Source organism: Ailuropoda melanoleuca, chromosome 13 (genome assembly GCF_002007445.2).
Source record: "Ailuropoda melanoleuca isolate Jingjing chromosome 13, ASM200744v2, whole genome shotgun sequence".
Taxonomy (NCBI): domain Eukaryota; kingdom Metazoa; phylum Chordata; class Mammalia; order Carnivora; family Ursidae; genus Ailuropoda; species Ailuropoda melanoleuca.
Window position 1 is genome coordinate 75,470,167 of NC_048230.1, and position 16,188 is coordinate 75,486,354.

Genomic DNA, 16,188 nt, shown 5'->3' on the forward strand with positions numbered 1-16,188 from the left:
GGGGGCGGGGGAGCGGGCGCCCGCCCGGGGCCAGGGCCTCGGTGGGAGAGGAGTCCGGGGCGCCTGGGGGCCCGAGCCGGGGGCTGACTCCTCCCGAGAGGCCGCCGCACCCGTCCAGCCCTTGGCGGAGCGGCCCCGGAGCGGCGGCCGTGGGAGGGGCCTCGGGCCTCGGCCGGGTGTGGCCTCGCGGCGGCCGCGTTCACCTTCTCTGGGGCCCGGGAGCGCCTGGCCGCCGGGGACTCATGTCTCCTTGCCCCAGATCATGATTACCTTCGTGGCTGAGTGTTTTTCTTTCACATAGAGCATCACGGTTTAATCAGCAGTTCCCCACATGCTGAGCGTTTGAGGCGTTTCCCTTTTCCTTGCGAAAAACTCCGGGTGGAATAGGATTAAAGGTTTTTTACAAATCAAATTACCAGAAAAAAAATAGGAACAGAAAATTGAATGAAAAAGGTGAGACCTCTGGAAAAATGAACAACTCTCTTAGACCTTATTAAGAAGAAAGAGGGAAATCACCGGTGAAAAGGAACAATTTAACCGACACAACCACCGAGGAGCTCTTAAAATGAAGAAGAACTAGCTAGAAAGGAAAGAAAGCAGAGAGCTAGGATGTGATTTGTATCTTATTTGTATCTGACACAAATTTTTCATACTTGTAAAAGGAAAATGTCAAGATTATAATAGATAAATGGTGAAATGATGAACCATTCATTTGCAGAATAAAATGCAAATGAAAGCAAGTCTGCATTATCATTTCACATCTACTAAATGAACAAAAACGATCCCAGTAGTAGTTACAGCAACCCCTGTAAGACAGTTGCCATGAAACTTGCATATTCAGTTATCTGAGGATGTGGCGGGGTGTTGGGGTTACAAAGATGGCTCTGCTACTGATTTTGTGACTGTCCGACAGGTCACCTAATTTCCTAATCCTGCTCATGTCCATTCATAGAACAGAGGAAGTGAAACCTACCTCCGAATTTGTTGCCAAGATTAATTTTAGGTGAAACTGACCCTTGGTTTGTATACCTTTATTCTTTTCCTATTCACACCCCAGTAGGGATGTTGTGAATTACTACACGCTTTTTGTAAAACAACCTGGCAATGCATTAAGAGGTTAGAAGTGGTGACCCAGAAAACCCTACTCCTGGGGGACTTACCTGCAATGGAAGAAACAAGCAAACAGAAAAAAAAAAAAAGCCATATGTGGGCGACGCGTGCATAATGGTGCAGAATGATCTAAAATTAGAACCAACTGGGAAACAACCTAAATGTACAACAGCAGGGCAGTAGCTCAGAAAATCATGGCACAGTAACCGGTAGGAGCATTATATAACCATCAAAAGTCATGATTTTGGAGCCTCTGATATATGGGGGGAAACTGACAAGTCAAAGTGCAGTTTTCTAAACTATTTACTCAAGCGTGAATGCATGTGTAGAAAATCTGAATTTTGGAAAAGCACCAAAAAATGGACATTTTAACAGAAGCGAGAGGTGATTTTCATGTTCTTTTTTGTTGGTACATTGCTTTTACTAAATAATGCAATTTTTTAAATAGGTCACATATCTCAATTTTTAAGTGATACGGACCCACAGTTTTCTCTGTGTCCTGTTTGCTGTTTCTTTATATGACCTCATTTTTTTTTTAAATTTTGTCTCATTTTTTTCTTGAATAGATTTATTAGTGGTTCAGTAATTTATATATAGGTTTTTCTTTTAAGGAATCAGTTCTTAGATTTACTTACCGATTCTAGTTTTTTCTTTTTTGTTGTTGTTTTTAAGGATTCCTGGTTATATTAGAAAACTGAGTATTTCAGCCACGCCGAAGCAGTCTGTCTTCTCAGAGACACGGTCCAGCTCAGCTGAGCCACAACAGATGTATGTACCCTGTGGAATCTCTTTGGTCTTCTGATGGTTGAAAAGTCTCCAAATGTCACAGAAAATAAGGGTCTGGAAAGGCTCTGATCACAGGCCCCTGCTCGGGAAGCCACTTGGTTCTACATATGTAACTCCTACCCGTTGCATCATCCTTGCAAATTCAGCTTGATTTTGCAGAGAAAGGGTCACGGCTTTCTCTCCAATCAGGTTGAATTATGTAAGGAAACAGCCATTTAAAAAATAATATAATGAGACAGTAATCTCATAACGTTTCTGTACCAAATTAACACTGAAGGTGACTGTCCACCAGCTGATGAAAGGTTTTATGAGGGGAAAGGTTTTGGAAGCCCTAGTTTTATCTTACCTGTTCTATTCTGCCTCTGGGATCTTATTTCCTCACTGAGGGCAGTTGTATCAGCTGTGAACTGCTGTGTATTAAGCATTCACATTGTGCCGGCGTCTAACCCAGGGATGGTGCTGCATTGTAAAATAATCCTGGAGTGAATACCGTGCTTGGCAGCCCTCAAAGTTGGGAGCTTTTTTTTTTTTTTCCAGTTTGTTAATTTCAATTTGTTAATCCTTTTTCTTCTGCTGTGTTCTACGTATTACTGCTGAACTATCATGTGATCGCTTCAAGGGAAGTGTGCTCTTTCATGAAAAGCATTATAAATTTGGTTAAGTGTTGTGTTCCTGGGGACCTAGTTCTTGAAGCCTGGTTAGGAGTGTAGTCCCCTGGGAATCTTTTATCGCTCCCCAGATCCCATTGCTAGACACTCGCAGGCTGTTGGCCCAGGATAGGCTCCAGCAACTTGCTTTTCAAAAAACTCTTCAGGTAATTCTGATGATAGACCAGGTTGGGGGTCCTTGCCCTGTTCCCTCCAGGCCTGGGCCTCAGGGTACCAATGCAAACCACACGTCCCAAAATGTTTTGCAAAATGTTGTATAGCTTGCATCAGATTCTTTAAGGGGCAGTGTCCTCAAAAAGATTAAAATATAACAAGGTTCTACTTAGCCCTGGAAAGACAGGGAATTTTCCTGGGGGCTATGGGGGGTGGGAGAAGCTGGTTGGTGCCACTTCCCAATTTAACCAGTTAAGATTCAAGTTGTAATGTGTTCTAAGTATTAGAAGTTTGGCCCTTGGCACGCAATCATTAAGCTAGTTCCCACCAGCCCTGTCTTATCTCCATGTATAAATGGGAATAGGATGAACAGGGTAATAATCTATGGATCTTCTTGGTACCTTCTCTCAAGTTCCATTGCTCTGCCATTGTTCATGTACCAATGCCACGTGATCTTTACAAGGCCTCATGTAGCTTTCCAATGTATCCTGATAGCTGGCAAGCCAAGCATGCCCTAAGTTTTTTCCCTGGTCAATGATTTTTTTCTGACTTCTTAATTTTGAGTATCATTTCATCATGTTCTTTAAAATCCCCTTTGAATTCTGACTGAAAGTGTGTGGACTCTGATGGGTTGTTTGAAGATAAATTGGCATCTTTCAATATTGGTTTTCCCAACCAAAAACATTGTATGGCTGGGTTTTTTGGGGTTTTTTTTCTTCTTTCTAGTCTTCCTTTACGTCTCTCAGTAAAATTCTTTTGCTTTCCTCATACAACTCCTGTTTCTTTTTTAGGTTAAATCCTAGATACTGTAAAAATCTTTTATTGCCATCATGGATGGAATGTTTCATCCGTGCTCAGTCTTCTCACTAATTATGATTAATTTGTGGACTTGCTGTTTTTTTACGTATTGATTTCAAAACCTGCCACCCTAATGAGCTTACTTGTTTATTCTAAGACATTTTAGGCCGATTTTCCAAACAGAAGCTTGTACGTGGCTAGAACTTCCATAACAATCTGAAAATAAGAGCAACTACGTGCATTTTTGTCTTGTTCATTACACTGACGGGATGCCTTTCCTTTTTCTGTTAAGATAGAATATAGGCCCTGTGTGTGTGGTGGCAATTCTTGATGGAAAGGGACTGCCTGCTAGTTCTATGGACACTTTAACAGCTTAAACTTAAGAAACCAAGAACGGAGGTTGATTTTAATGGAAAACTTTTCCATATCTGCAGAGAATCTTAGCGTTTTGTCATCTTCGCCTGTTCAGAGGTGCTCTGATTTTGAGCCATCCTTGCATTCCTAAAATAACCCTTATTGGTCACAGCGTACTCTTCTTTTACTAAACTGTTAAAATCAGTTTGGTGGTATTTTCTGGGGGATTTTTGGCATCTGTAGTGGTGGAGGCTGGGTGACTAAGGGCACGAGCCCTGCACTTAAATTGCTGGAGTTTCCATCTCGACCCTTGTCCCCTTGGCTATAGACACTGCTTCTCAGGGGAAGTTGCCCTAACATTTCTCTCTGCTGAGTTCCGGACTCTTAAACAATTGCCTAAATTAATACTCCTACTTGAACGTCTCATAGACGTAGCCAAGTCAGCGTGTCCAAACCACAGTCCCCCGTTTTCTTTCCAGGTAAGGCCCTCCACCTGTCTCCCTCATTTCAGGAGATGGCATCACCCACCAAGTGAAATATCTTATACACCATCATGTCCCCAGCCACTAGCACAATGCTATAACCTTAGAGGACATTTAAATATTTGGTGAATGAATCAGTACATATTGTACTATAAATATTACATTGTAATATGTAATTTAGGGCAACTTTTTCCTCCATTTCTTTTATGGTTATTGGTCAGTTCAAGTTTTCTATGTATTTAAAAACTGGCATATGCTAGTTGTTCCATAAGTACTTGTTGACTGAATTAATTCTAAAGTCCATATTTATAATTTATATTTTAACAGAAAAGCAACCCATCCCACACAGATTTTTAATTCATAAAACACATTTGCATTTGGAAGGTGGTTAGCCTTTTAAAGCCTTCACTTTCTAAGGTTATTTGGCCTTTCCCAGTCCCCACGTGGAGCTATGTAGTGGGGTGTGTTTGTGTGGGTGTGCATTTCCAAGTCACTCGATTTTATTTGAAAATTCTTCATTTTTCTGGGTTTTATTTATTAAGTTCTACTTTCATCTCTTTTTATTTCTTTATAACTATGATGCTTTATTTTGAAATTTTCTCTGTTTTCTTCTTTTTTGAGTTTAATAATCTTTTAATTTATTTTCATTCTTCCTGTTCAATTACACCACCCACACTCCTTTGATAGTCACGTGGGTTCCTTTATTTCCACACCCTGCCTTCTTGGCATCATTCAGCTCTCTTGTGGTTTTGGTTTGGTTGTTTTTTTCTTTTTGACTAAACTGATAAGTGTAAGTGATATATCATTTTTTTTGTGGTCCCATTTTATCTGATTCTTAGTGATTTTGAATATCATTTCAAGCCCATTTGGCTTTTCTTCTTCTATCAATTACCAGTTTTTGTATCTTTTGGCCCTTTTGTCTATTTTTGTTTATTACTATTCCTTACTGCTTCTAAGAATTCCTTGTATGTTCTAGAAATGAATCCTCTGTTGGCTGTAAATACTACAGATATTTTTACCATTATGTACTCCTCTCCACTTTGTCCATAGTGTCCTTCGTAGCATTAAACAAGAATTCTTAACTTTCACGTCAAAAATTCTTATTTGCCTCTTGGTTTGTGTTCTTTGTTTAAAAAGCCCTCCCCCACTCCTTCTCCAGGTCACACAGGCATTCACCTATGGTTTCTTCTTCTAACAATGTGCTTTTCCCTTTCTCAGCTGGGTCTGTATTCCATCTAGAGTACACTCTTGCACGTGGTGTTAGGGATCCCGTTTCATATTTCTTTTCCTGGAAGCATCTGCTCAACAGCCTTCCTCTCTCCACTGATTTGCGGTGGCTGCTTTATTGTATATCAAGTCCCTACTGAAGTATATATACAAGGGCCAATCTCTGAATGTGCCCTTCTGCTCTCCTTGGCCGTTTGGTCTGTTCTAGACTTTGTGTGTTCTTTACTGCTCTGGCTTTTGTAGTAGGATTTAATGTCTGATCCAGTAGATTCCCTTCTCTTTTCTATTCCTTTTTAAATTTGAGTTTGCTATTCATGGACATTCGTTTAACCTTGTAAGCATATCAAACTCCTCAAAAAACCCAGGTGGACCTTGGATTGGCATTTTATTGAAATTACACGTTCGCTGGGGCGTGATTGACAGATGTCTTTCTAATGCTCAGTCACCCTAGTCAAAGCCATGGAGTACCTTTCCATTTTTACAGATCATCTTCAGTGATCTTTACTGGAGTTATTTTTTGCTCAAGTCTTATTTTTTCTCAGTAAGTCAAGTACTAGATACTTGACAGTTCGGTTTGCTGTTGTGATTATCTTCTTTCTTGATTTTTTTTTTTCTAGTTGATTATTGCTGGTGTAGAGAAATGCTGTTGATTTTTCTAGGCCAACCTCGTATCCCACAGCCTTGCTGAACTCTAGTTCTGGGTCTCTTGTCATCTCTGACAAATCTGTTGGTTTTTTTGTGTGTGATTACTTTAATTGCAAATAATGACGGCCAGCTCTTTCCTTGCAGTTCTAGCCCCACTTACTTCTTTATCTCTGCCTATGACATTGGACAGGACTTCCAGTCCTGTGACAACGGACATCCTTATCTTATTTCTGATCTTAAAGGAAGAGGTTATCCACTAGGTATGTTTGCTGGTTTTGTTATATAACCTTTATCAAGTTAGGGGAGTTTCCTACTATTCCTAGTCTGCTAAGAGTTTTTTGTTTTGTTTTGTTTTGTTTTTAGTATTGACCTTTAGGTATTATTGACCTCTGACAAATACTTAATGTCTTTTTTGTTTTTCACTATTTATTTTTTTTATTTACGTCATGCTGGGTGTGGGAGCTTGAAATCTGGAGGTGATGTGTCTTCCCTTTCTTACCCCCTTTGACAAGCACAGCTGAGATCAGTCCCGAAAACCTCTGAACTAGGGCCATACAGACAGGGGCAGAGCCTGTAGGCCTGTCTCCCGCCAGCTAGGCCCTCCTCACAGGGCAGGGAGGGAGGGCTCCCGGACACCCACTCAGGGCCTGACTCAAGTTCTGTAGTTTGCACCAGACCACCTGTGCCCCTCCCTGGTCCCAAAGCCCCTACCTGGCCAAGGTCTGGGGGTGGTAGGGGGAACAGTGGCCAGTGGAGGCTAATAAAGCCATTTAACTTGATTATGGCTATGGCTGGGCCCAGCATTTAAGGGCTGGGGTCCAAGGTGTGTCTCAAGGTGAGATGCTGTGGGAAGCTTGTCAGGTAGGCCTCAATCTCCACATCTGTGAGATAGGATGACTTCTCTGCCCACAGTAAACACAGTGTCTATATGGTGAACGAGGGAGAGGCATCCAGGGGTTTGACTGGAGGGAAGGAACCCTAGGGCCCCTGCCTACTTCCTGAAGCTCAGGGGCTGCTCTTGGGACCCTGTTGCTTCCTCCGTTGCCTGCCCAACTGGCAGAAGTGCAGCCGTTTGGGGTTGAGGCCAAAGGCCTGCAGTCTCTGGTGACTAAACTCACATCTACCAAGTGTCACCTTGGGCCCCAGGAGATAGGCCTCCTTGCCCCTCCTCCGCCTCTGGGGGACTGGCTTCTGGGTGGGTGACATAGGGCCCACCCCTTCCTGTGCGGGGCCTGCTTCCTGCCGGCCCCATCAGGTGCCAGCAGCTGCCCCTGTGGCCTGGCTTTGTCTCTCTGCGGCTTCCCTGTGGCTTCCGTGAGTGTGCCCGTCTCCTCCGGGCACAGTGACTCGGAGATCTGCCTCTCTTTCCGTGAGTTCTGGGCCTTCCGGTGGTACAGCCTTTGGTCCTACAGCCACTCCGGCTCAGACCTGTGCGCGCAGGTTTTCTCAGGGAGCCCGGCTCGCCGCCTCCAGCTCTGGATGTTGTAGTGTTCCTGCAGGCGGGCCGGGTCTCGGGGTGTCAGGGCTGGGAATGTCCTTCTGCCCCTTCAGCCGCTCCGGCTCGTCCGCATCCCCCCGGATTGTCCCTGCGTTCGCGTGTTCCTGCAGCCACCCCGAGCCCCCTGCCCAGCGCTGTCCTTGCCCTGGCCGCCCTCCTCCCTCCACTAATGCCCGGAAGCTTTCCGTGAGCGGTTCCTGTTCTTCCGCGTGACTTTTCCACGAGATCTGCGGGGGTCTCCGATTGGAGGTCTCCACGGCCGAGTTTGCCTTCTTTCTCCAAGAAAACCTTCCTTCCGTAGCCCTTCACATACGCAGGCCGCATCTTCTCTTGCTTCTCTTGTCCGCTGGCGCGTCCTCGCTCTCCGAGGACGGTGCTGTTCTGATAGAAGGTGGCATCTTTCTGATAAATTCAGGGGTCCTTCTTCCACGAGGACAGAGTCCTGTAGAAATCATGCCCCCGCTGGGGGTCAGATTCCACGCGCTCATCGGTAGAGTCAGACTCCGAGCTGGAGGCGCCACCGCGGTCCGGGTCCCAGTCCCCGGAGTGATCTTGAAGCCACTGCAGCTCCTGGCGCCTCTGCTGGTGGCCGTACCGAGTGGCCAAGGCCACGTTTACCCGAAGGGGCGACGACCCACACGGTTCAAAGCCTGTCGGCTCTGCCCTTCACGTCTGGAAATGTGCCAGAGGATCGGACCCCAAGCCGACCACTCACAGAGAGTATCTTACCGGAGTTCAGAAGCCCCGTCTCCGTCCCCAGCAATTTCACTCACCCGCGCTGTAACCCTAGGTGTGACACCTGACATCTGAGTCTTGGTAGCCTCATTCGCAGAGTGACAGGTTTGCATACAATAGTATCAGATCTTCCTCCTTTCATCCCAAACATGAGATTCTCCAAGGTCTCCTGTAAGTTTTGAGTCCCTCTTAAGTGTTTAGAAATGAGTCTCTACTTCAGAATGTCGTTGCTATTTTTAATACTTTTCATAACTAAGTGTTGCTTTTATTGTTGTCAGCTGATTCTAAAACAGTCTTGTCCTCATATTCTGTGGTTAGCCAACCTTACCCAATATTCGCTTTAATAAAGCACCAAACAGCTACGCATGTGCACGGCTCTGATGCCCTCTTGCCTCCGGGTCTCTCTTGTCTCACGTACATAGCGTGATGAGAGTGAGAGCCGAGCCCATTGTTTGTCTCCCTCCAGACCTTCTCCAACTTTCTGTGTCCATCTGTGCAGCTGCCCGGTGCCAAAATCTGGGTGCCACCCTGACCTTTCCCGTCTCTCACCGTCCACATCAAACACCAAGCCCTCCAGAAGCTACCTTCCAATCAGACCATCCATGACCGTCCTTCCCTGGCAAGGCCACCGTCTCTACCTCAGTCACTGCAGGAGCCTTGAAACTAGTTTCCCTGCACGTGCGCGCGTGCTCGCACACACACAGGCCCCAGTCCCTCCTCCAGTTCTTTCTCAAAGAGAACCCAGAAGTCGTCACTGGCTCCCTAGTACTTTCAGGATCAAGTCCACAGGACTTAACATGCCTTATCATTAGGCTACTTACAGTAACCTACAGAGGACAGTCTTGAGAATGGAAAGGGCACTATTCATATTAGCACCAGGAACAACAGGTGTAAACTGTCCCGGGGAAGACGGGATGTCCCCCACCTTGCTGGTGAGGCCCTTTCCTGCCTGACCCGCCTGCCTCTCCACCACACGTGGAGGCTCCTCTCCCAGGAAGTCCCCTGCAGTCCCCACCCCCGCCAGTATTCTCTCTCACGGCCTGTCTCCGCTCTGAATGCCCTGTGGCCCCTTCTGCCTCCTGCGCCCAGCTTCCCGAGGACTGAGGCCCTCTCTGTGCCTCCCCTTCTGGGTGGTGTAATCCTCTGCTCACATGTCTCTACGAACTTACAGAGCTGTGACCAGGCATGTTCAAAGCCAGTCTCCGCATTCATCCCCTTGCAACAGGGTCTCCCTCCTGCCCCAACCCTGTCAGCTCTCCTCTCCGGCCAGCCAGAGCTCCCATGGCAGATGGCACTTGAACTCAACGTTCCTATAACTGGACTGTAGATGTTGGACAGCGGGGCCAGGGCGGAGAAGAGGGTTTTGAAAATTCATGAATAATGGTTCACTTTTGTAACAGTTTAATTGTTAGTTTGGTTATTATGCTTTATTACCGATGTTTTCACACTCGTGCATTCAGTCAGCATTTATTGTGTAGGGCTGTGAGCCAGGCACTCCATTTAGGCCTTAGGGACACTGCTGTGAACAAAGGAAACTCCCGCCCTGGGAGAGCCCGCGCTCCCATGGAGAAGGCGAACAGTAAGCAAATGGTAAATCGTAGATGTCAGGTAGGCATCCCCACTCCAGAGAAAGATGAAGCAGGACAAGGGGATAGGATGCAGCCTGCTGACTTAGGTAGAGTGGCATAGGCAGCCCCACAGAGGTGACATCAGAGAAGACTGGAGCCATACAACTGGAGGGAGAGCCTTCCAGGCCCAGGAGCAGCAAGTGCAAAGGCCCTGAGACGGGAACGTGCTTATCAAGTGTGAGGAGCAGGAGGAGGCCAGAGAGAGGTGGGCAGCTGGAGGCAGGTCACATGGGGCCCAGCCCACATGGTCAGGACTTGGAGTCTTACCCTGAGTGCAAAGGAGTGCCACTTGGGGGGGGGGGAGGGAAGAGGCATGGTGTAACCTACATAAAAAAAAAAAGGTTGTCTGAGCCTCTGGGCTGCTAAGTAGAGAACAGGCTGTGGGGGGCAGGGGAAAAGCAGGAAGGCCGGTTGGAGGCTGTTGAAAGACCCCGATGCGAAGCAACAGAGGCTTCACCCAGGATAGTAAGTAGTGCTGGGAAATGTGAGTAGTTTTGGGATTTACGATTTATTTTTAAGGTAGAGCCGATAACATTTGCTGGTAGATTCATTGTGTGCTGTGAGAAAGAGGAAATTCAAGAATAACGCTGGAGTGGGTGTTGGGGGACACCTGGGTGGCTCAGTTGGTGGAGTATGTGACTCTTGATCTCAGGGTCATAAGTTCAAGCCCCATATTGGGCATGGAGTTTACTTTAAATAAATAAAATCTTAAAAAAGAACTCCAGGGTGTTGGCTAGGTTTGGCTCGGTTTGGCTCATTGAGGTGAATGAAATAGTTGTTGTTATGAAACCCCATTAGATTGGGAGCTGTTGACTGGGGTGGCGCTCCCCTAGTCCAGTTCCCCGCGGAGTGTGAGCAGAAGGGTGGGCAGCGGGGAGCTGGAGAGCTAGAGCCCACGAGCACGTGGGGAGTACAGCCAGGAGAGGCCTGCACAAGACTAATGCCAGGGGCTGGAGGATAAGGCCAGGCGGCACGTCTCAGGACCCTGCCCCTCTGACCCGACCCAGAAGAGCCTCTGGAAATCCTGATTGATTGGCATGGTCAGGACAGTTGAACCTGCTTTCGTAACTTTCAAATATATTTTTATTTACCTATGGCCACCAAGACTTTTCCATATCGAAGCATCAATGGGAGGTGAATCATTTACTTATTTCATTAGTCTCCTTCCTCTGAATGTGTGTGTCTTTGATCTCTGCCCCTAGAACTGAGCGCTCACGGTAAATGAGGTGTTTCATCTGAAAGGAGACTTTTCATTTGACGAGTGTACGTTCTGCAAAGGGTTGTAAATTATGATCCACGACAACTTAGTTTATTTGTGGATTCCCGAACTGTACCGGCCCTTTTCTATAAGACGTGTATCTTTGGTACCATATATGAGGAGAAAATAAGTCCCTCATAAGCCGTTAAATGTTGAACTAAAACTCATTCAGTGACTTGTGAACACAGGCATTTTTATCCCGCTTTAAGCAGCTCTTTTTATAGAAGATGAATTTACAAGAGGGCTCGCAAAATCCTGCACGTTTCCTGTTTCCAAAAAATACTGTATTGAGAATTACTTTGAGGAAGTTCTTGCAGGCATTTATATGTTCAGAGGGCGTGAATTCCTTCACTTAACAAGTAACTGTTGTATCCCTGCTCTGCCAGGCACCGTCCCAGCCCCTGATGAGAGAGCAGCAGGCGAGATGCACCCCCTGCTGGCGTTCATTCCCACAGACCAGAGAAGACAGGAGCCAGCGATTTTCAAAGTTCATTCTTGTAAAGCTCAATGGGGGGCTTCCTAACTCCCAAGACTTCCACAGGGGCCACCCCAAGGTCTCAGAAGGTTCTAGAAGGGGCTACACCAAGATCCTCATAGCAGTCCACACAGCAGCTAGGGACTTGTCTCCACTCCCAGCCCCCACAGGTGGCTGCTCAGGTACAAGGGAATGAGACCCATATTGGTGGATCAAGGGTTCCCCTCCGTGTAGACGCCCCAGACCCCACCTGAGCCAGTGTCCCTTATGACAGCCCGGTGAGCACAGCTTCCAGGGTCCCCACAAGGACATGCCTGGTTACAATAATCACTGCCCTAAAGGTGCTCAAAGCTATGGCAGACCCTCCAGATGTTTATAATTTGACCCAGCCCCGATCCGGTTTATCAGTCAAGTTATTTTTACCATAAGCAACATTGCTGATATTCCGTCTCTGTCAGGTTTCCAGGAAGTAGAGCCAGAAATGCTCTTAAGGTCAAGTTTGTGCTTAGAGGAGGCGAAAGAGTTGTGTTAACGCTTTATGTGAAGTGACTTTTGTCCTAAGTGCGGCAAGAGAAGTAGGAGTGGGGGCCTTTGCGACCGCCGTGCACGCGCTCTTGCGGTGCCTTCGCTCATTATGCGGCAAACGTAGGACGCTGACCCCCTTCTCGTTTTGCAGATAAGCCGTCATGGTGAAAAGCCACATAGGCGGCTGGATCCTGGTTCTCTTTGTGGCCACATGGAGTGACCTGGGCCTCTGCAAGAAGCGGCCGAAGCCTGGAGGCGGCTGGAACACCGGGGGGAGCCGATACCCCGGGCAGGGCAGCCCTGGAGGCAACCGCTACCCACCCCAGGGCGGCGGCGGCTGGGGACAGCCCCACGGGGGCGGATGGGGACAGCCCCACGGGGGTGGCTGGGGTCAGCCCCACGGGGGCGGCTGGGGACAGCCGCACGGTGGGGGTGGCTGGGGTCAAGGCGGGGGCGGCCACGGTCAGTGGGGCAAGCCCAGTAAGCCCAAAACCAACATGAAGCACGTGGCGGGAGCCGCGGCAGCGGGGGCGGTCGTGGGGGGCCTCGGCGGCTACATGCTGGGGAGCGCCATGAGCCGGCCCCTCATTCATTTTGGCAACGACTATGAGGACCGTTACTACCGTGAGAACATGTACCGCTACCCCAACCAAGTGTACTACAAGCCGGTGGATCAGTACAGCAACCAGAACAGCTTCGTGCACGACTGCGTCAACATCACGGTCAAGCAGCACACGGTCACCACCACCACCAAGGGGGAGAACTTCACGGAGACCGACATAAAGATCATGGAGCGCGTGGTGGAGCAGATGTGCGTCACCCAGTACCAGAGAGAGGCCGAGGCTTACTACCAAAGGGGGGCGAGCGCCATCCTGTTCTCCCCGCCCCCCGTGATCCTCCTCATCTCGCTGCTCATTCTCCTGATCGTGGGATGAGGAGGGCCTCCCCGCCCCCTCCACCGCCTTCATCTTTTACAGGCTGGGGGAGGGCATGTCTACCTACAGCCCATTAGTGGTGGTGTCTCATTCCTGCTTCTCTCTTTATCACTCCTAGGCTAAGACCCTTGGCCCTGATGGCCCTGGGAAAGGTGGAGCAGACCCAGGATGCTATTTATTTGGGCCCCCCTGTGATGATGGAGTCCTTCAGGGGCCAATGCTAGTGCTGGGCTGGGAATAACAGCAAATAATCGTTGGTTGACCTAGGGCTTTTTTTTTTTTTTTTTTTTTGGTCTAGTGCAGCAGATTGAGGCTAAAACAATTCTCAAAACAGTCTTCAAATACCTTTGCCTGAAAACCTCTGGCTCCTTCCCCAGCTGAGCTCAGTACACTAATACCCCATCTTAGCAGTGATTTCCTAGCAACTTGGGGAAATGTCTCTCATCCGTTCTAGAAGAACCCGATTGCATTTCCCTGTGCAAAGAGCATTTCTGCCAAATTTGAAAGGAGGCCACATGATACTCATTCAAAAAGCTAAACTAGAAATCCTTCACTCTTGGCCCAGGCTCAGCCCGCCAGAGAGCACAGAACTGGGACGATGGTTTGCGTTCTGCCGTGTGGGCTACGCAGCAGCCATAGTATGAAGCGTAAATATTCATGCAATACTAGAGCTCGGCAGAGGATGTTTTCACAGGGAATGAACATAACCAACAGGACAAAAACGCTAAAACATATCCCACACTTGGGAGTGGTGCCCTTGGAGGCAAGCTCCCGTTTGGGATATTCAAAGCACCTACATGTGGCATTCCTTCCTTCCATACCCCAAACTATAGATAATTAAGGCAGCAAAAAAATGAACTGCCTTCCGGGCACTGAAAGCAAATCTTTGTTCGTTTACCTGGAAACCAGAATGATTTTGACACAGAGGAAGGTGCAGCTGTTAAAATAACCATCATCCTAGAGGACTGCGTAATGGAAAAAATAATTCGTAGACAAAAATGATTGCATTTCTTCATTGCTGTCTCATAATTGTCAAAAACCAGAATTATGTCAAGTCCTAGTTTCTATAATCGGCTTTTGAATCAAAGAATGGAAGCCCATCCAAAAAAATATCTTAGGCCGGACATGATAGAAATATCCATTCAGAGTGGGGAAAAAAGGAATTCTGTTAACTGTTATTTAAGTAAGGTGAAATTATTGTCTGGATCGTTCAATATCATCACCTAGCAGATAAATTAGCATTCTGCCGTGTTCCTGGCTTGCACTGTGCGGGTATTCGATGTAAAAAAAAAAAAAGTTATTATATATATATATATATATTGCATATGACAAACTTAGAAATTTTGGTTAGAGGAGTTAACATCTGATATATCTAATGCACAACTGGTTTTGTAAGGTACTAAATAAATACTTAATACGTAGAAAACCCTTTTGCGTGGTCCTCAGGCTTAAACGTGCACTGAATAGTTTTGTATGACAGAGCCAACGTGGTCTTCGAAACATGCATGTACTTTATATTTTCTATATTTGTAACTTTGCATGTACTTGTATTTAAAAAAATGTATAAATGTTCGAAATCTTGACTAGAATTAAAGAGGAGCTAAGTGAGTGTGTTCCGTGGTGTTTGCAGGGACATTCACCACCGTGCCCTGCGTTGGCAGGGCCATCCATGGTGGGGGTGTTGGGAGCAAGGCGCCGCTCTTGGTCCCCGTGGTCCTGCAGCAGCCAGTGTCCCGTGCACCTGCTCCCGGTCCTGCCTTCAGCGTGCTCCCAGTCACACGCCAGCTGCTCCCTGCTGCCTTTTCATTTTTTCCGCAAGTATCTTAAATGTGCTGGGCACTGGGTAAAGGCAGAGGCACTTAATCGCAACAGAGGAAGACAGCCCTTGTGCCCTAGAAGCTTCTTTTTTTTTTTTGCCCTAGGTTTTGAAATAGAGGATTTTCTTGACTAAATTGCAACTTAACAAGCTCTCAAGTACCAATTTGATAGTCCCCCGCCCCTCCCCACCCCCAACTGCAGGTTATAAACTCTCCCAGACCCTGGGAGCCGCAGTGACAGTCAGACTCCCTTTGGACTGAAATTCAACACGTTAGTTCTAAAAGGCCACTCATTTGTCACAGTCCTTCAACTCCTGCTTCGCTTGTTTCCTGCCTTCGAGAGAGAGTAAGGCAGCAGCCCACCGGGCACCCTTGATTTTCCTCGGCGGCGGGTTTTCTTCTGCCGCTGAAATTTACCAACAGCAGGAAATAATCACAGAAGCAACAGCGGATGAAATCACAATTATTTGTTAATACCTCAGGAAATGCCAATATCCTGCAGCGACGAGAGCATCAACTTCGTACTAAAAATGGGAAGGTAGAAGTCAGCAAGTTGAAACCCCATCATTCACCAAACTGCTAGAAAAACAACAGCCACCAAGTCTCCAAAGCATTCCTCATCCATAAGGGAACCTCACACTTAATCCTTAACATAAAAATTTCTAGAACGATTTTCATTTGGGGCCATTTTTCTAATTTAAAAGTAAGCTTCATTATCTGACCATCATTTCTTAAGAGCAGCTCACTGAGAAGACGTCAAATGTTCAGAGCATAGGTACTCAGAGGGCCAAAGTGAATATCGTCAGGCCTCATGGGTTCTTCCTGTCACTTCCAACTCCTGTGAATTGTGCTAAAAGAATTTTCTCTTTCAAAAAAGAAAGGATCCTCCCCCTGCTTGCATGCTCACTCTCTCTCTAAAATAAATCTTAAAAAAAAAAAAAACCTTTTATTGAGGGTTGATGTGAAAAATACTGTTTTGAAGAACACATTGGGATCTTGTACAAACCAGCACAAGAATCATAGTCTTTATCACCTTACATACTGTTACTCATATTGCAATCCATCCAATCATTTTCTCAAGATTTTATCTTGAG

General features: G+C 46.8%; 1 protein-coding gene across 3 annotated transcripts in view; it reads left to right on the plus strand.

Annotated features, from left to right (window-relative positions):
• The window catches only part of PRNP (prion protein), a 15,545-nt gene extending 659 nt beyond the window's left edge, over positions 1 to 14,886 (plus strand). For 2 of the 3 annotated variants that reach the window (XM_034640277.1, XM_034640276.1), the window contains exons 2-3: positions 1,783 to 1,878; positions 12,494 to 14,886. In XM_034640277.1, coding sequence (XP_034496168.1) covers positions 12,504 to 13,277 — 774 coding nt within the window. In that variant the 5' untranslated portion in view covers positions 1,783 to 1,878; positions 12,494 to 12,503 and the 3' untranslated portion in view covers positions 13,278 to 14,886. The remainder of the gene's footprint in view (positions 1 to 1,782; positions 1,879 to 12,493) is intronic. The other variant, XM_034640278.1, reaches the window with a different exon arrangement.
• Positions 14,887 to 16,188: the final 1,302 nt, after the last annotated feature.